The sequence below is a fragment of the Heptranchias perlo genome, chromosome 10, assembly GCF_035084215.1.
Source record: "Heptranchias perlo isolate sHepPer1 chromosome 10, sHepPer1.hap1, whole genome shotgun sequence".
In the NCBI taxonomy this organism is placed as follows: Eukaryota; Metazoa; Chordata; class Chondrichthyes; order Hexanchiformes; family Hexanchidae; genus Heptranchias; species Heptranchias perlo.
Window position 1 is genome coordinate 72,490,159 of NC_090334.1, and position 26,364 is coordinate 72,516,522.

Here is a 26,364-nt window from a genome sequence, read left to right on the forward strand (position 1 = left end):
AGTATGGCCAATACCAGTCCTAGTAACCCTCCACGATTCACCTTACATTCCATTTGTGTGGGATATACCCGCACCATACCCCTGAGTTGGCACCCTGGAATAGTCCCAGGCTGGCTGGATAAATCGGTCAGATGTTCATAACTGACCAACAGGGGAACCTCGCCCTCTTTTATTTGGGCTAGGTTTTCTCTTGTCTGTTCCACCACCCAATTTCCAAATGCACTGCAGACATCATTTGCTGCTGTCTGCTGGGAGGCATTATAGTCCTCCTTAATTAGTTGATTTATCGTTTGGGCGTGGGTTTCTAGGACGGTAACTACGTCCTGGAGTCGGACAGTCAGGACCTGGTCCTCGCTCAATTGTTTGCCCTCATTCTGGATCTGCTGCTGCAGAATCGCTTTTATGCGGGATCCCAGATCCCGGCCCTTCTGGTCCACGGTGGCCAGATCAGTGGTGTTTACTACTGAGGTTCCTGTATTAAAGATAGTGGCTGCGTCATTTATGACTGATCTTTTCTGCAGTCTATCTTTCTTCGCAGGCCACTGACTCGTTCCGGCAGTCCCCTGCTCAAAACCTGACACATCAGTCTTTGATATCACCGTTGTGTCTGGCTGGAGCACCAGTGTGGGAGCCTGATATTGATTAGATTCAAGACTATGGTTACCAACTCATGGTGTACATTGTCATACATCACAATCCCTGATGGTGTTACCCATTTGTGGGTCCTGGAGGCATTGCCTCCTGAATATTGTGCTTGGGGGCGCCTGGGTAGTTTGTGCCCGTGTTATACGTAGTACGTCTATCAGCAGGGAATTGCATGCCTTTATGTGGTTTTTGCATAATATTAGTGCTTCCTCATCGCCTTCCAAGCACCCCAGGAGTGACTGGCTACCGCGCCCATGGCTAACACAACTGGTACATTCCGCCTCTCCATCTCCGTCACCATCACAAAAGATGCATGCTTGCGTGCTCTCGCCCGCTTCTACATTAACCATTCCTTCCCCGGTACAGTTCATATTTGTCCAAGGGATGCTTGGGTTGTAACCTGATGACCCGTTGTAAACTACCCAGTTGGCATTTTCCCCATAGGTACCCTGGGTCCACACACTGCTGTCTTTTGCCTCTATTCCTACCCCAAAACAGCTCACGACTACAATCCACTAATCCACTCCATCCCCTTGCCTCGTTAGGTAGTTCAGGCACCGACTCGTAGCTTTCCTGTAAGAGCAAACAGAAGTTTCATTATTAGTTCCCGAATACGGTTTCGCCTGTGACTAGTGTTTCCATCGTCCCTCTGCTCCTTTTTCCTTCATGTTCAGACATACACAAGTGTCGCTGGTCATGGTGACTTGGAAGGGTCCCTGCCATCGGGGTGTGAATCCCGGTTTGGCCGGCGCATCCCTATACATTACCCAAGTCCCTATCGCTGGTACACCATGAGTTGGTAACCATAGTCTTGAATCTAATCAATATCAGGCTCCCACACTGGTGCTCCAGCCAGACACAACGGTGATATCAAAGACTGATGTGTCAGGTTTTGAGCAGGGGACTGCCGGAACGAGTCAGTGGCCTGCGAAGAAAGATAGACTGCAGAAAAGATCGGTCATAAATGACGCAGCCACTATCTTATTATGTTCCAAGTCTGGGGCCCGAGCCTGTTCTCTGACCTCAGATCTAACTCCCTGTAACTGTTCACATAACTCTTCGACATATCGTCTAATCCTATCCTTCAACTGCCCTGTGTCCCTGTGTCCTGTAATCACATCCTCTGGTAGGTGCATTGCTCGTCCGGTCGTTAGCTCAAACGGAGTCAGGCCTGTCGTTTTGTTCCCCAAGATGGTCCGCTAGGGGATCTTGCAAACCCAGGAGTGCACCGGTTCGATTATCCCAGCTACTTCCATAAGTTGGGTGGTGCTCCGGTGTGCCCGAAACACCCAACCTCCCACTCCCCTAATTTCCAAAAGGTGTTTTGTTATTGGTAACGGCTCATCCGTGATGGAGACAGAGGCTCCAGTATCCACCAGCATTCTGCACTGCCGGCCCCCTATCAACGCTGTGGTAAAAATGCACGGATCACCGTTGCCAATATATATGGGGGCCGCTAACCCCAATTTTTTGGTTACCAGCTTGATGAGTTCCATCAGCTGGTCCTGGCTTAGGGTGGGCATGTCTCCGGCTCCCCAAGTCTGTCTTTGGCCATCGCTTTGACGCAGGCCTTTGCCCTCTTTCCACCTCCTTTTGCCCAGCAGTCAGATTTCACATGTCCCTTCCTGCCGCAACTGTTACATTTGGTGTCCCGATACGGGAGTTTACGCTGGCGACAATCCTTGGACTGGTGTCCTGGCTTGCCACATATAAAACAGGCTGCGGTGGTCGAAGTGACCGTGACGTCCATGGCAGCCACCTTTGCCCTTTGGTGCTTGGATTCAACCTCACTTGCCCACTGCATGACTGGGCCGTATTGATTCCCCACCGGGAGCCCCAGGTCCAATATTTTCTGGTGTTTTACACTTAGACCTTCCTTCAACATTTTAATGAAGACCGGATCATCTCGGGTAGGAGCTGCCACTCCTGAGAACTCCTCATAGGCCATGAACTTACATTCTGCATATTCATTTGGGGTTTCCCCTGGTTTTTGGATAATCCCAATGATGGCCCCCCAATTGTTATTTTCTGCCCCTAATGCTTGTTTCTCCTCTGTCTTAAATATTGCATATTTTTGTGCATGTGTTGCCCCCGCTGCCTGGGCCCAGGTCGCATCCTGGGTCCTGGCTGCCAATCCAAGCCAAATTGTCTTGGGACATTTAGCTCGGACCAGGGTGTGTATGTCAAGCTGGTGCATGTTGTGAATGTCAATCATGTCCTCCAGCCGGGTCCAGAACTCAATGTTGCAATGGTTCTGTTTCAGGGGCCCCAAATCCTTTAGTAACATTTGTTTTTCGGCTGGGGTAAATGGCCTGTGTATTTCAGTACAATATGCTTGGTTCTGTCCTCTAGCGGGCACACTTTTGATATGTATAGGTGCCATAGCAGCCAGAGCAGTCGGCTCCAGATGCTCGTACTCTGGTGGCCTGTCGGGCCAGTCATCATCTCGGTTGAATTTTGAGGCTTCCTCATCCAAACTGTCCCAGTCTATTCCCTTCTCATTCCTCCTATAACTCATTTGTAGTTTAGGTTGGTGTTTCCTGAGCTACTTCATCTCTCTTTCCATTGCTTCCTTCTCTTTGCAAAAATTTTGTCTTGCATTATCTAACATCTTAGTTGTTTGTATATGACATTGGCATAGAATTACTATGGCGGTTTCGTCTTTATCTTTCTTCCTCGCCTTCCACCATTCTTTCTGTTTACTTGGTTCCCAAACACAATCCCATCCGTCCCTTTCCACGCATGTGTGCGTTTTCTTATGTTTTCCCATTACCGTTTCCGTGATGGACCCCGCAGGGCCCATGTTTTCCTTATCAGACATTATGTTTGGCTTACGTCCCGAAACAAGCTCAATATGTACTGGCGTTCATCCCGAGTACACTATCTCTCTGGTGTATGCGATCGTACACAAATACCCTCTTACGCTCTCTTGCCACAACTCAGTATCCGGATCTCCAACTAGGCATTACCCATGTATTGTCCTATCAAGGGTCAGTAAAGAGTGTCTTACTCACCCGAGATGGACTAGCCCACGACACCCGGCCAATGGAGATCCTGCCGACTACACCAATTGTTGTAGCGACCGTCTCGGTCACCATTCAAATCACCCACTCTGAGTCTGGAGAGCCTGTTGTAAGCAGAGTTTATTCAAGCATATGCAGGGGAGAGCCTTAGCGAGCCAAGGCTCTCTCCGATTAAACAATTTCATCTGACTTTATACAGAGTACAGTTGATACTGACAGTCTGTTGGCCTCACGCATGTGACCAACTAGATCCCACCTATATCTTGCCCATAGTTATCATGGAGTCTTGCACGTGCGTGGGAGCAGATGTTCCTGTTTTCTCAACTGTCTTAAGCTCTTACTTCTGCCTTTCTATGATTAACGATTCCCCTTATCCAGTGTCCGAGGTCTCCCATTATCTTTATCTTAGTCCATTTCTCTTGTTACAAGGTTTCGTGAAAACATGTTTATGACAACTGCTACGGTTATCCTGCTGACACTGTGCTTTAGTCCTTTTTGGTCAAGTTTCCCATTATGTCTTGCGGTCACACTGGTTGTCTCGTAGCTAGCATAGCTTCAGTATACATATAAAGATTATACACTCACACCCCTTACATCAGCATTAACATCGCAAAGCCCGTAATTCTTTAGTTGCCGTAACACTTACGTCTCTCTTGCTTGACTTTGTCTTTCCCCCGTAACTTTCGTCTCTTCCTCTCTCTCCTCTCTGTGCCTCTCTCCTCTTTCACTCGATCTCTCCTCCATTTTTGTCTATCCCTCTTTCTCTCTTATTCTTTACTTTTTCCCCATTCCTTTTTCCTCTTTCCCTGTAATTTCTCAGCAGCACTGCCTTCATCCTGTAGTCAGGACCCGACTCAATGCACAACACTGCAGGTCCTGACCTTAGGGGCTTGTTGTAGGAGCTGGGTATCAGCTCTCTGAGAAAGTCAGTAGCGCTTTCTGCCTGTTGGATTTCTCTCCTTTTGCTTTCTGATGGGAAGTGGTCTGGATTTGGCCCTTGGGCTGGGAGGTTGAATAGCTCTACCCTAATGGGTAAGGTGATCCTGGCTGGATAAGCTGTGAAGCTTACAAGTGCTTTGTCAGAAATATGAGCCAGAAGGAAAGCCTCAAATTTGTCTGCAATTTAAAAAATCTTTTATCACCACACTTGTGATGAAGTTGACCACTCTGAGCAGATCACTTCTCCCAGGTACAGATGCTATCATTACTTGTCTTTATTGCTGATTAACATAAGAACATAAGAAATAGGAGCAGGAGTAGGCCAATCGGCCCCTCGAGCCTGTTCCGCCATTCAATAAGATCATGGCTGATCTGATCCTAACCTCAAATTTAAATTCATGTCCAATTTCCTGCCCGCTCCCCGTAACCCCTAATTCCCTTTACTTCTAGGAAACTGTCTATTTCTGTTTTAAATTTATTTAATGATGTAGCTTCCACAGCTTCCTGGGGCAGCAAATTCCACAGACCTACTACTCTCTGAGTGAAGAAGTTTCTCCTCATCTCAGTTTTGAAAGAGCAGCCCTTATTCTAAGATTATGCCCCCTAGTTCTAGTTTCACCCATCCTTGGGAACATCCTTACCGCATCCACCCGATCAAGCCCCTTCATAATCTTATATGTTTCAATAAGATCGCCTCTCATTCTTCTGAACTCCAATGAATAGAGTCCCAATCTACTCAACCTCTCCTCATATGTCCACCCCGTCATCCCCGGGATTAACCGAGTGAACCTTTTTTGTACTGCCTCGAGAGCAAGTATGTCTTTTCTTATGTATGGACACCAAACCTGTATGCAGTATTCCAGATGCAGTCTCACCAATACCTTATATAACTGCAGCAATACCTCCCTGTTTTTATATTCTATCCCCCTAGCAATAAAAGCCAACATTCCGTTGGCCTTCTTGATCACCTGCTGCACCTGCATACTAACTTTTTGATTTTCTTGCACTAGGACCCCCAGATCCCTTTGTACTGCAGTACTTTCCAGTTTCTCGCCATTAAGATAATAACTTGCTCTCTGATTTTTCCTGCCAAAGTGCATAACCTCACATTTTCCAATATTGTATTGCATCTGCCAAATCTCCGCCCACTCACCCAGCCTGTCTATATCCCCTTGTAGGTTTTTTATGTCCTCCTCACTCTCTACCTTCCCTCCCATCTTTGTATCATCTGCAAACTTCGATATGTTACACCCGGTCCCCTCCTCCAAATCGTTAATATAGATTGTAAAGAGTTGGGGACCCAGCACCGACCCCTGTGGAACTCCACTGGCTACTGGTTGCCAGTCCGAGAATGAACCATTTATCCCAACTCTCTGCTTCCTGTTAGATAACCAATCCTCCACCCATGCCAGAATATTACCCCCAATCCAGTGATTCTTTATCTTGAGCAATAATCTTTTATGTGGCACCTTGTCGAATGCCTTCTGGAAGTCTAAATACACTACGTCCACTGGTTCCCCTTTATCCACCCTGTACGTTATGTCCTCAAAGAACTCAAGCAAATTTGTCAGACATGACTTCCCCTTCATAAAGCCATGCTGACTTTGTCCTATTAAATTATGCTTATCCAAATGTTCCGCTACTGTCTCCTTAATAATAGATTCCAAAATTTTACCCACCACAGATGATTTTTGGAGAGAAAAAATAAACATCGCATCCAAGATGATTCATTATTTTTTAGCCATCCTCCTTGGTTTGCTTTACCTTTGCCTCTTTTCCCCTCGGTTTCTCAGATCCGATCATCTCCATTTCTTTCTGTTGTGTCAATGACACCTTTTGAAGCTTCTCCATTGCATTGGTTGCTCTGTGGTGACACCACTGGCCACTTATAGAAATAGAGAGGAGAGTTCTGAACTCTGCTGTTTCTACTCTGACCAATTACATAGAATTACATAGAATGTACAGCACAGAAACAGGCCATTCGGCCCATCAGGTCCATGTTCTGGTCTTCCCCGCAAGTGAAAACATCTTCTCCATGTCTACCTTATCAAACCCTTTCACAATCTTAAAGACCTCTATCAGGTCACCCCTTAGTCTTCTCTTTTCTAGAGAAAAGAGCCCCAGCCTTTTCAATCTTTCCTGATAGGTATAACCTCTCAGTTCCGGTATCATCCTAGTAAATCTTTTTTGCACCTTTTCTAGTACCTCTATATCCATTTTATAATATGGAGACCAGAACTGTTCACAAGTGTGGTCTACCCAAGGTCCTATACAACTTTAACATAACTTCTCTGCTTTTCAATTATATCCCTCTAGAAATGAACCCCTGTGCTTGTTTTTTTTTATTGCCTTCTTTACCTGCATCACTACTTTGTGATTTGTGTACCTGTACCCCCAGCTCCCTTCTTGCCTTTTATTTCAATCCATATGGATTCTGTTTCTGTCCTTCTGTTAGTTATATCCCTTTTTTCTACTGCCATTATGTTATCTCTAACTAGTACAGCTACCTCACCAACCCCCCCACCACCTTCCCTATCCTTTCGGATTATGTTTTAGCCTGCAATATTTAATTGACAGTCCTGTTCTTTATGCAGTTATTCCTACTACATCTGGTTCGCTACGGATTATTGCCTCTAGTTCCCCTGTTTTATTTTAGATGCTGTGTACATTGCTGTACAGGCAGTTTAATTCATCTTTAATAGTTGTTCCTTTTACTTTATTTTTAACAGTCCTTTTATACTTCTGTTTTATAACTGTATTTGTTCCTTGACCGTTTGTGTTATCTTTATTCCTTTCCCTGGTCTGACCTTTACACTCATCTCCTGTTTCTTTTATCTTTAAGCTTTTGTTATTGCTACCGGATCCCAGCGATGTCACTGCTGAGTTCAAGCTTTTAATTACAATGTTTTGGCAGTAGCGGAGGCATCAGCCCATTTAAAATAAACAGATTAATGTTCCCAGATTGTTTTATTTGTTTTCAGGATGTGGACAACACTGGCAAGACTGCATTTATTGTCCTAGTTGCCCTAATGTGGTCATGGGCTTTCTGCTCGAACTGCCTCAGTCCCTGTGGCAATGCCCTCCCCACAATGGTGTTGGATAGGGAATTCCAGAATATTGACCAGGCAGAAATGAAGGAACAGTGATATATGTCCAAGGATGGTGTGTGACTTGGAGAGGAAGATGAAGGTGATGGTGTTCCTATGACATTGCTGCTCTTGCCCTTCTTGAAGATAGGAGGTTGGGGGGTGGAGAGGTGCTTTCAGTGTAAGGATGGAGAGTTGCTGCAGCCACAGTATACCGGTGGTGGAGGGAGTGGATATTGTTGCAGAGGCACCAGTCATTTGAACTGCTCCGTTCTGGATGGTGTTGAACTTCTCAAATGTTGTTGCCATTGCACCAATCCAGGCGAGTGGCTGGTCCAATTCAACTTCTAGTGAATGATGAACCCCCTCCCCCCACCGTTGGTGGAAGGGGACTCAGCGATAGTGATGCCCTTAAAAGTCAGGGGTGATGGCTGGGCTTTCCCTTGTTCAAGATGGTCATTGCCTGGCACTTATGTTGTTTGAATACTACCTGGCACATCTCAGCACAAGTCTAGATATTGTCCACATCTTGTGTAGGCTGGCATGGAATGCTCCATTATTGGAGGAGTAGTGAATGGAGCTGAACACTGTGGAATCATCAGTAAACAGCCCTACTCCTGACCTTTGAGGAAAGGTTATTGTTGAAGCAGCTAAAGATGGTTGGGCCAAGGACAGGTCTCTGAGGAGCTCCTGCAGTGATGTCCTGGAGCTGTGATGACTGGCCTATGACAACTACAAGCATCTTCCTAGCCACTGGAGGGTTTTCCCTTTGACCCCCATAGATCTCAGTATTGCTCGGGCCCCTTGCTGCCATACTTAGTCCAATGCTGCTTTGATGTCAAGGGCAGCTACATTAACCACTCCTCTGGTATTCAGTGACTGGGCCTCGATCAAGACTGTTATGAGATCGGGAGCTGAGTGGTTCTGGTCAATGAGCTGGCCATTGGTGAGTAGGTGTCGCTTGATGGAGCTATTGATGATTCTTCCCATCGCTTTACTGATGATTGGATGGAGGCTGATAGGTTCGTGATTGGGCTGGGTTAGATTTATCCTGCTTTTTGTGGATTGGACATATCTGGGCAATCTTCCACATTGTTGAGTAGATGTCGGTGTCATGGCTAGGGGTGCGGCTAGTTCTGGTGTGCGGATATCTTTGTGGGTGCTGTGGTGGGGGATGGTGGTTGTCGTTTCCTATGGAGGAAGTAACTAAATGGGCCAAATGGCCTCCCTCAACTATACTTTTGTTTGTGATATTTGCAAGATCGCTGCCAGTGCTGTTTCTTTTTTTAATTCATTCTTGGGATGTGAGTGTTGCTGGTGTGTGTCAGGCTGCAGTAAACCCATGACCTGTCTGTTGGCACCTTGTACAAATCCTCCCCAAGCCTATCTGTCCTTCCAGCAACCACAAGGGTCAAATCGTGACACTGCTCTCTCCTCATCACAGTTGCTTCCAGCTGCACTGTGTTGCTATGCCAACCATGCAGGAGTTGTCTAAGGCCTTTGGAAAGCTGTATCCTGGATCAAGTGACGCCAGGAGATATGGCACAGGTGAAAATAGTGCCAGGGAAAAAAAAACAAATTAAAGAAAAATTATTTTTTGTTCGAGAAGCTAGAACCTTAAATGGCAAAGTCCAAACTTTCCATTTCTAATGCTTTGTTTGAACCTATCAAATGTTTATTCTATAACCCGGTTGCCGAGGTTACAATATCATGTCTCCGGAAACAACAAACGGAGGAGTCGTAGGATATAGGCTCTGACAAGTACTTGCAAACACGGTCCCTGCGTATATATGCAGGGGGAGGGGACAGGCACTGATATTCTGCCATAGATATATGATATGGGGGGAATGGCCGATCTTGGATATGACATGGTGGAATAACAGACCTTGGGTATATGATATGGGGGGGGGGAATAGTGGACCTTGGGTATATGATATGGGGGGAATAGTGGACCTTGGGTATATGATATGGGGGGGGAATAGTGGACCTTGGGTATATGATATGGGGGAATAGTGGAACTTGGGTATATGATATGGGGGGAATAGTGGACCTTGGGTATATGATATGGGGGGAATAGCGGACCTTGGATATATGATATGGGGGGAATAGCGGACGTTGGCTATATGATATGGGGGGAATAGCGGACCTTGGGTATATGATATGGGGGGAATAGCGGACCTTGGGTATATGATATGGGGGGAATAGTGGACCTTGGGCCTATGATATGGGGGAAATAGCGGACCTTGGATATATGATATGGGGGAATAGTGGACCTTGGTATACGATATGGGGGAAATAATGGAGCTTGGGTATATGATATGGGGGGAATAGTGGACCTTGGTATACGATATGGGGGAAATAATGGAGCTTGGGTATATGATATGGGGGAATAGTGGACCTTGGTATACGATATGGGGGAAATAATGGAGCTTGGGTATATGATATGGGGGAATAGTGGACCTTGGTATACGATATGGGGGAAATAATGGAGCTTGGGTATATGATATGGGGGGAATAGTGGACCTTGGGTATATGATATGGGGGGAATAATGGACCTTGGGTATATGATATGGGGGGAATAACGGACCTTGGGTATATGATATGGGGGGAATAACGGACCTTGGGTATATGATATGGGGGGAATAATGGACCTTGGATATATGATATGGGGGGAATAGTGGACCTTGGGTATATGATATGGGGGGAATAACGGACCTTGGGTATATGATATGGGGGGAATAACGGACCTTGGGTATATGATATGGGGGGAATAGTGGACCTTGGGTATATGATATGGGGGAATAATGGACCTTGGGTATATGATATGGGGGGAATAACGGACCTTGGGTATATGATATGGGGGGAATAATGGACCTTGGATATAGGATATGGGGGGAATAGTGGACCTTGGGTATATGATATGGGGGGAATAACGGACCTTGGGTATATGATATGGGGGGAATAACGGACCTTGGGTATATGATATGGGGGGAATAGTGGACCTTGGGTATATGATATGGGGGGAATAATGGACCTTGGGTATATGATATGGGGGGAATAACGGACCTTGGGTATATGATATGGGGGGAATAACGGACCTTGGGTATATGATATGGGAGGAATAGCAGACCCTGGATATACAATGGGGGAATAGTGCCACATCTGCCCTAGGCCCTAAGTGCCACATATCTGCCTGGCCCCTGGATATTATGCATTGTCTGTATTCAGGCATCAAGAGGTGGTTACGGGAATAATGGTTTCAGTCTTGATGCATACAACGTTGGCGTTTAATTGTTGCACCGTAGGTGGTCATGTTTTATTCCAACAAGAGCATTATATTACACACAATTTTAGAGAGGGAGCAAGATGATAAGGTAATGGATGATTACCAAATTAAGATAAAAAAAGGAATGAGGTTTCCACTGGATCATCACACTACTTACAGTTAAATTGAATCATTCTGAAGCATGAACATTTAAATTCCATCCCACTTGTCAGTGGCTGGAGTGCAGTGTAGGCTAACGGCATCACGATCGCTTGATTACATCACACACTTCATTCTACTTCTACCCATTTCATTTTAGTCCTAGATTAATGTGACTCTGGAATTAGGTGTGACAGAGAATGTCAATGCTCAGCAACATAGACTGGAGAGGATGAAGAGACAGAAGAAAGATAGGACAGCATGCAGACTGAGGAGAGTTACACACAGGAAAACACCAAGGCTGGAGTGTGTTACACAGAAAGTAATGCACATTCTGGAGTGTTTCACAGAGCATAACACACAGGCTGCACTGTTTTACATTAGGAAAATCATTGCATGTGTTATGAACAGGATAGTCTCCTGGGTGAAGAAAGCAACAACCAGTATATTATAGAGAACCACTTACGCTGCAAATAAAGCATATAAAACCTGTATATAATATCAGAAGCTGTATATATTATAGGAACTCTGTATATATGATGGGTGAATTGTGGACCCTGGATATATGATGGGGGTAAGAGAGGGGGGAATAGCGGACCTTGGATATATGATATGGGGGGAGTAGCGGACCTTAGATATATGATATGGGGGAAATAGCGGACCTTGGATATATATGAGGGGAATAGCGGACCTTGGCTATATGATATGGGGGAAATAGCGGACCTTGGATATATGATATGGGGGGAGTAGCGGACCTTGGATATATGATATGGGGGAAATAGCGGACCTTGGATATATATGAGGGGAATAGCGGACCTTGGCTATATGATATGGGGGGAATAGCAGACCTTGGATATATGATATGGGGGGAATAGCGGACCTTGGATATATGATATGGGGGGAATAGCGGATCTTGGGTATATGATATGGGGGGAATAGTGGACCTTGGATATATGATATGGGGGGAATAACGGACCTTGGGTATATGATATGGGGGGAATAGCGGACCTTGGATATATGATATGGGGTGAATAGCGGACCTTGGATATATGATATGGGGGAATAGCGGACCTTGGATATATGATATGGGGGAATAGCGGACCTTGGATATATGATATGGGGTGAATAGCGGACCTTGGATATATGATATGGGGGAATAGCGGACCTTGGGTATATGATATGCAGGATTAATGGACCCTGGATATACAATGGGGGAATAGTGCACCCTGCAGGAATCGCTGATCCTGAGGCTGAATTTCCTCATTTTCAGTGTAATAACACAATATTAATGGTGGGCAGGGGTGGAAATTGGGGCCAGGCCTGATTACCCTGGGTCTCTGCCTGCTTTTCTGCCCGTTAAAATTTCCAGTCCATTTGTGGATGGGCACTTGGTATGTCCCCTGACAAGGTGGATGCATACACATTGGGGAATGGTGGTATGCATCTGTGCTCCCTGATGTCCAGCATTGCTAAGGGAATCAGAGGCTTTTAAATTATAAAAGGTCAGGGTTTTCCCAGGACAGAAACTGGCTTATTCAAAAACGACTGAAATTGTCTTCAATTTGGGAGGGGTCAGGGGTGCATCATTAAATGGGCAGAGGGATTGCCACACCCAAATCTGCCCTCAAAGGACACCTTGAGGAAATTCAGGATCACTGTATATTTAATCCTCAAGGAAATTAAGGATTGTGTATATATAATTCAGGATTGCTGTGTACATAATCCTTGAGGAAATTCAGGATCACTGTATGTATAATGGGGGCATAATAGGCCCTTTCTGTAATAGCAGGAATCGTTAACTCAGTTTATATGATGGGGAATAGCAGATCTTTTGTTTGGCAGCAGGAATTGCAGTCTGAAAGAGGCAGAGCATTTTGGAAACTCATTGTTCTACAGAAAATGAGGAAGCTAAGTACCGTGACATTACACTGTTGCTCCTATAATTTCTGTTCTTACGTACATAAGACATTTTGAAGATACATTTAAAATCTATTTGGGTTAGAATTAAGGAACAGTAGAGGAGCTATTATGCTTCTGGGTGTATGCTATAGGCCACCAAATAATAGGAAGGAATAAAGGAGCAAATTTGCAGGCAAGATGCAAGAATTATAGTGATAACGGACTTCAATTATCCCAATATAGACTGGGATAGTAATAGTGTAAAGGGCAAAGAGGGGGAGGAATTCCTGAAATGTGTACAAGAGAACTTCGTTGATCGGTGTGTTTCCGGCCCAATGGGGAAGGAAACAATGCTGGATCTAGTTCTGGGGAATGAAGTGGGGCAAGTGGAACATGTTTCATAATATCAAGTTTAGAATAGTTATGGAAAAGGACGAGGAACAATCAAGCGTAAAAATATTTAACTAGAGGAGGGCTAATTTCAGTGAGTTAAAAAGCAATCTTGCCCTGGTGGATTGGAATCAGAAATTGGTACGCAGAACAATGGGAGGCCTTCAAGGAGGAGTTAGTTTGGGTACAGAGTAGACACATTCCTACGAGGGGGAAAGGAAGGGCATCCAAAGCTAGAGCTCCCTGGATGACTAAAGAGATAGAGATTAAAATGAAACAGAAAAACGAGGCTTATGACAAATCTAAGGTTCATAATACAGTAGAGAACCAGGCTGAGTACAGCAAGTACAGAGAAGATCTAAAAAAGGAAACAAGAGGGGCAAAGAGAGATTGAGAATAAATTAGCGGCTAACATAAAAGGGAACCCAAAAGTCTTTTATAAGCATATAAATAGTAAAAGGGTAGTCAAAGGAATGATGGGGCCGATTAGGGACAAAAAAGGAGATCTTCTTGTGGAGGCAGAGAGTATGGCTGAGGTACTAAATTAATACTTTGCATCGGTCTTCACTGGAGAAGAGGGTGCTGCCATTGTAGCAGTAAAGGAGGAGGTAGTAGCGATATTGGATAGGACAAAAATAGATAAAGAGCAAATACTTAAAAGGTTGGCAGTACTCAAAGTAGAAAAGTCACCCGATCCAGATTGGATGCATCCTAGGTTACTGAGGGAAGTAAGGGTGGAAATTGCGGAGGCCCTGGCCACAATCTTCCAATCCTCCTTAGATATGGGTGCAGTGCCAGAGGACTGGAGGATTGCAAATGTTACACCCCTTTCTGTGTTAGCACTTAGGTTCTCATGTGCCTTTGTCCCCAGTTTGTTGAATGTTTTAGTTGCCTCCAACATCACTCAAGCAATTCCCCCCCAAATCTCCACCCACATTATACAATACACCATTTTTCATGGGTAGGGAACACTAGTGATGGAGGTGCCCATCCCAACAGGTGGAAGCTTCATTTAAATATAAATTAGGAGGGAGGGAGATCCTGCACATTATTCCCTAATGTTCGGGCATACAGCAATCCATTTGTAATAACCCCCTGTGTAAATGGGCATCCAGGGTTTCTAAGTAATGGTAAGTGGAAGGAAGATCAGGGAAAGGACACAGCAATATTAAGGGAAGTGTGTTTCAGTATTTTCTGCACTGCTTTTCTTTTCTGTGTGTTGGCACTTAGGTTCTTTGGCCGGGATTCTCCTCCACATCCCACTTGGGACTGCTCCCTCCCCTCCCACTGCATGCCAATGGTGGCAGAGGGTTCAGGGCACAGGAAACTGAAGGTTTTCCCTCCTATCTTCCTCACTTAACGCTGCTTCCTGTGACCTTTATGGGTAAGGTAGCAGTGGGCCCCAGGAAGCGATGGTAATGGCCTTGAGGCCCTCAGTGGAGGGAGAGGGCTTTGTAGCAGCCTCCTCTCCCTCCAGTCTAGCGCCCAATACTTACACGCTGAAGGCCCCGGTGGGATATGAATCCGATCTTCAAAGCGCTTCTGCCCCTTTAAGGTTCTTCACTGGCTCTTCTGACGTTCCTGCTTTAGCACCATTGATATTCCCCTCAGCACTTGGTGCCGGGAATCCTACCAAAAGCCATAAATGAGCCCTGGCCCAGGGAAATAGGTTGAGGCGGGTTCAGAAGTGCTGGTGGAAGTCCTGCCCCACCAGGAACTCCATCCAAAGAGGATATCCCGGCATTTGTGTTGATGACTCTTCATTTTTATGCCTGTCTCTTCTTGGTTCCCTACTCTTCCAGCCTTAGCAAAAGCTGCTAATGTGCTCAGATGATTTTTTGAACCTTTCCAAAGGCTTTCAAAATTTTTGTCCCCCTATTCAGATACACCTTTAATTGCTCCCATCCAGTTAAATTTGACTTAGCCAAAATCAACTGCTCCAACCACTAATGTGCTGCCTGCACCTGGAGCTGTGGTAATGAGCTGACCTCGGAAAATGGTGGGGTTTTTTGCTCATTCTGCCTCTTTATTGTTCACACTTTCTTCCCCTGCCTTTTCTGTCACTTTTTTTGGTGTCTCACTTTATTGTTTCTGTCCCTTTGCTGTCACTCATAGAATCATACAGCACAGAAGGAGGCCATTCGGCCCATTGTGCCTGTGCCGGCTCTTTGAAAGAGCTATCCAATTTGGCCCACTCCCCTGCTCTTTCCCCATAGCCCTGCAAATTTTTTCTTTTCAAATATATATTCAATTCCCTTTTGAAAGTTACTATTGAATCTGCTTCCTCCACCTTTTCAGGTAATGCATTCCAGATCATAACAACTCGTTGCATAAAAATCTCTTTCTCTGATTCTCTACACACACATGGAGAGAGAGACATTGCAGTAAGCGATGTGTTTTCAAAGGACTTAAGAGCTACATAGAAATAATTGAGAATGATGAGAGGGAGATAAAATGGGAGGAAGGGACTCTTTTTTTATTGTGATGTACAACCTGGTATAATTTCAGTCGATTGCTCTTCTGCTACACACACACGCACACACGCATGTGCACAGTTGTACCGATCTTTCCCCAAGGCCATGAGCTATATTTTCTTCCCTGCCAGCATCTGTCCTCATTGTGTGATCTGATGAGATTACTGAGAATGTTTTCCTAATGCCTTTGGTAATTCAGTCTTTATCTACTTGTGTACCATTAATGAAAATCAGTGTTGAGCTGCCAATGATGGACTCAATCATTCTCCTCCTGCTCCTCCCCAGAGTGACTGCTCAAGTGACAGTGACAGCGAGGACAACTTCATTATGATCCCTCCGCGTGACCACCTGGGCCTGGCCATCTTCTCCATGCTGTGCTGTTTCTGGCCTCTGGGCATTGCTGCATTCTACTTTTCCCAAGGGGTAAGACTCGTGTGTCTTCATTTTTTCATGTGACCCACTAGCATGATGACTCGTGTGTGTGTGTGTGTGTGTGTGCATGCGTGCGCTTGGCACGTGGTTGATGTATGTGTTGGTGCGTGCATGTGTTGCGACAGACGTGTTGTTTGCTGAATACTGGTGGGGAAAGCCGGGTAAACGGGAGAGCTAGCACACCCGCATGGGCAGAAAGGGCCCAGATCGAGCCAGGGCCTTTATTTACACCTCTATCCTGGAGCCAGAGACTTTTGCTGGGGTATGAATGCACAGGTACAGGCAGTACTCCGGTACTTCACCCACATAGTGGTTCCTCACGTGTGAGCCTGGACAGTGAATGTCGACATTGAGTCACATCTTTGAGAGGCTGCGCAATATGATATATGCAGTGGGTATGATCGTGTAGTGGATTATGTTACTGGACTAATAATCCAAAGAACGTGAGTTCAAGTCCCAGCATGGCAGCTTGAAAATGTGAATTCAGTTTAAAAGAAAAACTGGAAGTAAAAATAAAAAAGCCTGTATCAGTAAAAGTCGGATTGTTGTAAAAACCCAACTGGTTCACTAATGTCCCTTAGGGAAGGAAACCTGCTGTCCTTACCTGGTCTGTCCTATATGTGACTCCAGTCCCACACCAATGTGGTTGATTCTTAACTGCCCTCTGAAGTGGCCCAGCAAGCCACTCAGTCAGGGCAACTAGGCCCAAATTAATGCCGGCCTTGCCAGTGATGCCCGCATCCCAAGAATGATTTTTTTTTAAATGTAAAAGACCGGCAGCAAACTAGGGAAGAATAGATCAGGCCTGTGGGTGTCAGAGCCCTGAGCCTATAGGCACTATAGCTTAAATAAACAAGTGACTGCAGGAGAGCGGTTTGGGGGGGTGGGGGGGAACGGATTAAAGGAAACAGCCGCCAGTGGGAAGAGGAGCAGCTTTTCCAGGTACAGCACGGAAAGTATGGTGAACATTCAGCTGACAGTGAGATCGCCTGTCATTACGGGAGAGGAGAAACAGCAGCAACTAGGGACAGTAGGGAGAGCTTAAGGAACAAACAGATATATCAGGAGAAGTATGCAAGAAGAAAATAGGAAAGAGAAAGGGAGAGACAGGTATCCATCATGTACAGAAATTTCCATAATTTCTGGGGAAAAATGGCCCTGGGGTAGTTCTTTGTAACAATTGCCTTCTCTTCCCCCCAACCCTGCATTTTCAGCCACCAAGGCCCTATGCTCTGGAATTCCTTCTCTAAACTCCTCCACCTCCCCTCCTTCTTTTAAGATTCTCCTTAAAACCCACATCTTTGGTTACCCCTCCTAATATCTCCTCCTTTAGCCCAGTGCCCACTTTCTGATTACACCTCTGTGAAGCACTTTGGATTTTTTCTTTACATTAAGGGCATTACACAGATGCAAATTGTTATGAAAAGTTATGAGATGAAGGCTAGGAACTGGAACGAGCTCCCACAATGGCTGGTTGGATTTATTGGGTGAGTAACTTGAGTTATCGAGACCATGAAGTCCTGAGTGCACAATGATAGGGATGCTACAAATGGCACCACTGCCCCCTGGGTTAAGGAGCAGAAACTCTGTCAGGGTTCCTGCTCCTCATTGTTACCCAGTGACTGCTGCTGCTGGAAGTGCTATGGGTGAAGGCAGAATTTGGCATGGCTGTGAGTTCTCTCTCCCAAATATGGTCAAATAGCCAGCCAAAATCCTCTGTCCAGACTTATGCATGAACAATGGGCACTTGGCAAGGTACTGGAGAGTGCCTGTAGAGCTTTGACTCCTAGAATCACAGGATCCTTTAGCACAGAAAGAGGCCATTCGGCCCATCGTGCATGTGCTGGCTCTTTGAAAGAGCTATCCAATTAGTCCCACTCCTCTGCTCTTTCACCATAGCCCTGCAAATGTTTCCTTTTCAAGTATTTATCCAATTCCCTTATGAAAGTTACTATTGAATCTGCTTCCACCACACTTTCAGGCAGTGCATTCCAGATCGTTACAACTTGTTGCAAAAAAAAATTCTTCTCATCTCCCCTCTGGTTCCTTTGTCAAATATCTTAAACCTGCGTCCTCTAGTAACTGACCCTCCTGCCAGTTTCTCCTTATTTATTCTATCAAAATCCTTCAAAATTTTGATCGCCTCTATTAGATTTTCCCTTAACCTTCTCTGCTCTAAGGAGAACAATCCCAGCTTCTCTTGTCTCTCCACGTGACTGAAGTCCCTCAACCCTGTTATCATTCTGGTAAATCTCCTCTGCACCCTCTCCAAGGCTTTGACATCCTTCCTAAAGTGTGGTGCTTTGAATTGGATACAGTACTCCAGCTGAGGCCTAACCAGTGATTTATAAAGTTTAGCATAACTTTCTTGCTTTTGTACTCTCTGCCTCTGTTTATAAAGCCCAGGATCCCCTATGCTTTTTTAAACAGCTTTATCAAATTGTCCTGCCACCTTCAAAAAGTTGTGTATGTGGACTCCGAGGTCTCTCTGTTCCTGCATCCCCTTTAAACTTGTACCATTTAGTTTATATTGCCTCTCCTCATTCTTCCTTCCAAAATGCATCACTCCACACTTCTCTACATTAAATTTCATCTGCTGTGTATCTGCCCATTTCACCAGTCTGTCTGTCCTCCCGAAGTCTACTACTGTCCTCCTTACTGTTCACTACATTTCCAAGTTCCTTGTGGGGGAGGGGAGAAAACGCGCAGAAAAATAGGCAAGTGAAATATTTTTTTAAAAATATGAAACAAAAATTACAATTGAAACAGGAACAGTTGATTGGAGAAGACAGATGACCATCCTGGGGCAGATAGGAGATGGTTTTATCTTAAGACTGTAAGAATACTTGGCTGCGCTAAATATTAAATATTCATTAACCAGGGTAATTGTGAGAATTTTAATATTTGCATGTACAGATTTGTGTTCTATATGAATAACTGGCTGAATTGTCAAAGCTCTGTTTGAGTCATATTTCATTCCTGTCCATTTGTTAAATGAGATTAATAAACTCTTATTGCAATACACAATCTAATGTCTATTAAATGTAATGATAGAAATCAATGTTCTTCAGGAAAAAAGGAATTAAATGAATAGCTGAGTAATTTTGTAAATGAAAGTATGTGTCTAAGTTCCCATGATATATGGAAGGAACCCGAGGTCCTCGATTATTTTAGTATTTTAACTATAGGCTGTGAGACCCCCTACCCCGATATCTGTACAGTAGTTTTGGGGGTTCAAATAGGGAGTGCTGCCCTCACCAATCTCTGTACAACTGCCACAGTGAATTAGCATTGGGTCAGCTTTTCCCTGATATGGGATGTTCTACACGACCGAACCACTTTATTAAATATCATTTATGGACACATTCAATTTTCTTCACATCAGAAAATTCCAACAGCAAAATAGTAACTTTGGAAGGGGAATGAAATTTTAAAAGAAAAAATGTGAAGATTGCAATGATTTCTGCAATCACCAACCGGCTTTATTTAGAATTGAAATTATTATAGGAAAAAGTGGGGCACCGATCAACTACGGATCAATTATAGAGCGTCTTGTTCTGAATACTGGTCGGTGTGTGTGTGGAGTGCAACCTGTCAGTGTTGAATAATGGAGGTGGTTATCGTTCGATTGATTCATGTCTGGAAGTTTTTGCTCAATTACGTTCAAGAGTCAGTATTGCTGTGATCTCTTCTGGCAGCTTTCCCTGAGGATATTCACCCTGTCGCAAGGGGATTGAATAGACTGGAGAAAGCCCCCTGCAGTGACACTATACTCAGTCTATTGGAAGGAGTGGGTTTGCTGAATTCTATACCCTTTTCTCATTCCACATTTTTCATGTTCAAATTAACATTTTTTTACACCCCATTTATTTCTTGACTTTTTTTTCCCGTTTAGAGCAGGACAAACTGTCACCAGCAGGATCCCACTTAAAGAGGGCTCAAGGGGAACTGAGTGGTACTGTAGTCGTGCACCTCTAGGATCTGGGTATTGATGGGATGGAAATCTCGTCAGTCTGCTGGCTGTAACGGGCCTTTGTGAAATGAGTTTGGACTGTCTCAATCCAATTTCTAGTGACCATTGCCCTCCACTAGTTGGCAATCTCACTCAGAGAGGCTGGTGTGTCAAATGTCACATAGGTACAGTAGGGAGTGCACTCCTAAGGTTGGGGCTGAGGTACGTTGTCAGGGCATCTTTACTCTGCATCTGGCTGCACTACACTTGACCTGGGATTTATTGATGCTGACACTGGGGTGGGGGGTGTGGGGGTGGGGGGGAACAAGTTTTGAAATTTAGGCCAGACCCACCCCCCGCCGATGTCAGTTACATTCTCAGTTGCTTAAATGAAGACTTCAACTATCCATTGGATAATGCAGCAAGAGGGGAACACCATATCAACACCGTTGTTTATAACCAGGCTCACTGTAGCTCCCCCAGTGATTCAGTGGGTATTAGGGTTACGAACCCTCCAAGATTGCCCTGGAGTCTCCAGGAATTGAAGATTAATCTCCAGGACACTATGCGAGCAACTCGGGAGCAAAATCATAGGGGCATTTTTTTAAAAAAGTGTATTTTTCATTTAATCTTTATAAAAATATTGGAGAAGGATTAAAAAAAAGGCTGTTTGACCGGGCGGGGTGGTTGGAAGCGGAAGGTCATGTGATTAAACTTCCAGGAATACTTCCAACCAGAGTTGGCAACCCTAGTGGGTATACGTATCATGGTGCACTACTGAGCCATAAAGATCAGGGAGGTCCCTCATTGGATCTCTGGTCTCCATTGACATTCCTGGACTAGGCAGGGAAAAACAAATCTGGTGCCTGCGACATTTCACCAGTGGAAATGGATGTGTGTAGACCTTGAGTGAGGATACTATTATCCCGGCTCCCCACAACTGAATATCCCGCTGACTCACTCTCCAGGCTCGCATATAACAAACATTGGGCCTATCAGCTTTGGTGAAACCGTATCTTGGCATGGGTCACTGCTTTTATGTGGTAGTGCGGGGGAGGGGGCGGCAGAGGAGAGAACGAAGGACAAAACTGGAAAAAAAACCTAAAAAAAGATGGTTGCACTGTTTGATCCCTAATTGAAATGGGACTTCTTGATTTTAAAAAAAATGTTTGTCCGGAAATGCACTCATTGCAGGAGGCCAATCTGTCACTTTGGACAAAGTTTGGCCTGCACCACTCTCCTCCTAAAAATAAAAATCACAAACTTGCAACCTCAACCCCAGTGTGCAGACACATTTACCTACCTTGCGGACCCCCTCAAACGTACATCTTCCGGATGGGGGCCGCCATAGCTGCAGTCATGACCTCCTCGGAGGGCGAACAGCATCACCAGCCTCGTCGGCCACGCCGTCCACCTCTGACATGTGGAGCTCCACAACACAGAGCTGTGACACATCCACCTGCACAGCAGGAGGGAGGGCAAATGCAGAGAGAGATGCGTCGCAGAGGGCACTACCCTCACCACAGGGTCCACAGACCGAGGCTCAGCTTCCTGGACCTCTCTGAGCAGCAGTGCACATGGAGTCTCAGAGTCACTCGACATGTAGTCGTGGATATCTGCAGCCTCCTTCGTGCCGAGCTGCTCCCGGCTGGCCCAAGCACCATCTTCTTACCTATCGCTGTGAAAGTCACCACTGCCCTCAACAACTTCTCCTCCGCATCCTTCCAGGGTGCCACCAGGGACATCGCCGACGTCTCTCAGTCGTCTGCACAAAAGAGCCCTGCAAATACATCTACACCCACTCTGCAGTGACACAATCGGTGGCATCAGTTGTGGGTCTTCATAGTGATCCTCAGGAAAGGGAATTATTGCACAAACCAGACAAGATTTGCAAAGATATGGCAGTAGTGGTGATAACAAATTTTAATGTTTTTTTGCAAAACAAACGAAAGTAAATCAAACACATGACATTTTGTCTTACACCCTTGTGCATCCCCTTTGTGCTCACAAAACCTTGGCCTTACGTTTACAGGAACCCCTACGTGGTGCTACCCCTGTGGCTGTAGCAGAGGTAGTGGCAGGTTGCTCTTGTCCATGCCCTGACCGATGAGATGCTTTGCGCGGACGCCCTCTGGGTTTCGGTGCCCGTGAGGGCCCCTCCAAAGACTGCTCCACCTGTGCCTGTGCAGGGACAGACTCGGCCACCTGGAGAGGGGGCAGCATTGCAGGTACTGGTTGAGAGGGGGGCAACGGGTGAGACGTGGGAGCGCTTTGAGTAGCGTCCCCCTTCCATGTCCCCTTTCACCATCATCCCTCTCCTGGCCCAGGCCCACATCACTCCTTCCACCTTGCAGGACGACAGTTTGGAGGACTTGTGTGAAGCCTTGGAAGGCCAGTTGTAAGGTATCTGTCAGTCTGTTTAAGGCGGCAGAATGTTGCTCACCCTGAATCCGAAGGGACGTTGTCAGGGCCTGAATGGACTCATTGTTGAGCCGTGCTTGAAGCTCAATGGAGGCCAGCCTTTCCTCCATCGCAGACTTTCCCGCACCTGCCCATGACACTATCTCAGAGATGCCTTCACGTCCCTGTGACAGTATTCCATTCAGGCAGGAGTTGGACTCGTCCATCCTCTGCGCGATTGGAGAGTGCACGTGGCAACTGCTCCAGTACCTCGGCAATGTGCTGCTGGCCCTCGATGACTCTTCTTTACATGGCTGGCCCCCAGGGTTCAGCATCTGGGGCCAGCTGAGCAGAGCCTGGAGAAGAGTGCTCCCACTGACACGGACTCTCCACAGCTGCCCCTGCCACCAGGGTCTGCTCGTGCTCACACGTGCGTGGTGACTCACCATGTGCAAGCCCAACTAAGTGAGGACAGAGACCCACCGAGGTGTGTGTATCTGCGCTGGTGGATGGCCGGCTCAGATGTGACGATGGACCCTCAGAGGCCGGCAGGTCCTCTGAGGAAACGCCCTCCACAGTCACGGCAGTCGCAGATGGCCCTGTAAGAGAACAGAAAGCAATATTAAGCACGTGGACAGATGTTGAGGTGCTGCAGATGCCAAGTGATGCGAAGATCATTCGCTATCATGAGTGCTGAGTGTTCGATTTCTGTCACCGGCCGCTTGTGCACTCCCAATCTCGGCGTCCACCACGGACAGGCACTCCAGCGTCTGGCTTATTTTGAGTGCCTGCTGCTCCGCATCTGTTAAGACCACCTGGTGTGGCGGGCCCCCTCTGGTCCTTGCCCTCCCCCGGGCATTCAGGCATTTCTTCTCCTATCAAGGCAAAACACAGAGGCGTGATTGAGTGATGGTTGCATGGTGACCAGCTGCAATAATTGGTGTGGGTGGGGGTGAGCGTGAGGGAGATGCATGGGACGGTGCGTGTGAGACATAGCCATGAGATTGTATGAGAATGTGTGGTAGTGTTCGAATGGGAACTGGGGCAGTGAGTAAGTGCAGACAAGGTGAGGATGATGGTTGAGTGGATGTGAGGAGTGATGCGAGAGCATTGTGGTGGCAGTGCAAAAGGAGTTGTGTGGTGGTGGAGGTGATGTGGAAGACGGTGTGTGGGAGAATGCGTAAGTATACTCACTTTGGCTGACCTGGGTAGGTCATTAAATCTCTTCCTGCACTGGACCCAGGTTCGGCACACATTGCCGCTGCTGCTGACCTCCTCGGCCACCTCCAGCTAGACCTTGGTGGCGGAGGGAGGCCACCTCCTCCCATCCGATGGAAAAAAAATTTCCCTCCTCCTCCTCACCCCATCGAGCAGCACCTGGAGTGGGGAGTCAGAGAACCTTGGAGCAGCCTTGCCTCTGGCCTGCTCCATGATCCAAAATTGGGTCTTTGCTGCAGGAGGAACATTAGAGGACTGCCCCTTTAAATAGGGCTCCTCCTGCTGACAGCCTGTGTTGCGGGTGCGCAGTGTGCCCGCTGCGCAGGTCTGGAACGGGAAACCCGGAAGCACGCATAAATACCTTCAATTAGGCTGCGATTGCGTGCGGTGCACCCCGAATTCACTGGGCACGTTACCCACGCGCCCAGTCGACTCCCTGCTGCCAGCCCGCCTCCCTCCCAATATCGGGCCCATTATCACACAAAACACAAGATAGCAAAAGGTGATTGACGTGCATTAGGCTCGAAATATTCTCTGTGTTGACATTGCTGAGAGCTCTGAAAAGTGAGATAAGTGGGGGAAATGCCATGCCTGGCTCAGGATTACCTATTTTTATGGCACTTTTGCAGAGAAATGCCAGTGTAAATACAAATTAGGTCTCCTACAGACGGTACAGGCCGTTAATGCAATAACCTTTCATCGCTGGGAACTGGGGTCATTGGCAGTAAACACTGTAAATTAAATTAATTTGGATAGTCTCGACCCAGTTCCAAGTGGGCACAAATCCACTGAACATAAATGGTGATAATTTGGCCATTTTGTCGAGAGACCCTATGTGGTGGAAAATGGGAATGTCACACCGAGGTGGCAGAGGATGCTTTCCTGAAGTCAAGGTTAAGGCATGTTGCTGGGGCAGAATAGAGAGAGCTTTGACCCATATCTAATCTGTGCTAACTCTAACCTGGAAATGTTTGATGGGTCAAAACAGATGGAGCTGACTGTGACTGATGCTGAGTGAAAAAGAAATTCCATTCCCCACCTGGTCGAGCAGAAAAAAAAAATCCCAACTAATATTCTTGGGCTGCAAAAAGTATTGGAAGCTTTTCCACGTTTAGTACCTAATGTCAGAATCAACTCTTCCTCGGGGTCTGGTACATGATGGGGAGGATGTAGAATAAAACTGTTTAGCCACGTAGAACCTCCCCAGTGCAACCTTTTTGTAGGCACTGTGATTTATTTTCCACTGATTAAACTGATTTATTTATTCAGTTGAAAGCAATGTACAAGTGTGGTATTCTGTGTGTTTGGGAGACGGGCAGCCGGGTGACAAGATAAGTATCTGGCCTGGTGCGGCTGACCATGGATCAGTGAGACTCTGGTGCCAGTGAGTTGTCAGTTAGCCTGTCAGACAGCTTCCCATTACAAATCCTCTTTTAATGACATGTGTGGATAGGGTTGCCAACCCTCCAGGATTGACCTGGAGTCTCCAGGAATTAAAGACTAATCTCCAGTACACTGCTGCGGGCAACCCAGGAGAAAAACCCCAGGGCATTAAAAAAATTGCGTTTTTAAAAAATTTTCTTTGAACACTTTTGTTAATTAGTTATAAAAATATTGGACATGGGGAAAAAGGCTGTTTGACTGAGAGTCAAGAATCAACCAATCGGGTAATGAAGAGACTATTCACTTTCCAATTGGCATAGGAAGGTGGACAGCACGAGGATGGACAATTTGGACGACCAATGGCGAGAGTGTGGGGGCAGGGTCGTTGGAGGCAGGAGGTCATGTGACAAAACCTCCAGGAATATGTCCACAGAGTTGGCAACCCTATATGTGGATAGAGTTTCAACAGTTCATTTTTGGAGCATTATGTCCGGATTCGGCACACTGACTCCCCACGTCACGTGTTGCTGCTATTCCAATGGGATTTGCACCATTGCGTCGTCTGTACAAATCCTAAAATGTTTTGCCAAGAATTTTATCATGAATTCAGTGCATCTTTTAATTTAAAGAAAAAAAATCCCTTCTGTCTCCAAAACGCTCTTGAACCAACTTGTGCTGTCTGCTTCATTAGCCGTCCCTGGTAACGTATTCCACAACTCTATTTGCCATAAGTTTTGTAATTTAACCATAAATAATATTAAATCAAAGTATTATTTAAAAATAATTACAGAATATATGAGTTTAAAATGGAGACTGAATTATGTCTGCATATCCTAGTCCTATTATTCCCCTCCCTCTAACCCCACTTCACCAGAAGACTACAATAGGTCTTGATGCTACGACCCAGATATTGGATCTACAGCGCCCGCTTTTTGCCTGAATAAGAATTTTAATTTGATGTCTTGGATGACCGAGAGTTAATGTAGGTCAGCAAGAGCGGGTAATGTGTGAGCGGGAAGGTGGGGGATAGGATATGGGCAGAGTTTAAGATGAGCTGAAGTTTGTGGTGGATGGAGGATGGGAGGGTGGAGGATGGGGA

General features: G+C 46.0%; 1 protein-coding gene across 1 annotated transcript in view; it reads left to right on the top strand.

Moving 5' to 3' along the window:
* The window catches only part of syndig1l (synapse differentiation inducing 1-like), a 126,024-nt gene that overhangs the window by 71,213 nt on the left and 28,447 nt on the right, over nt 1–26,364 (top strand). Inside the window, exon 3 of the mRNA XM_067991056.1 lies at nt 16,166–16,303. Coding sequence (XP_067847157.1) covers nt 16,166–16,303 — 138 coding nt within the window. The remainder of the gene's footprint in view (nt 1–16,165; nt 16,304–26,364) is intronic.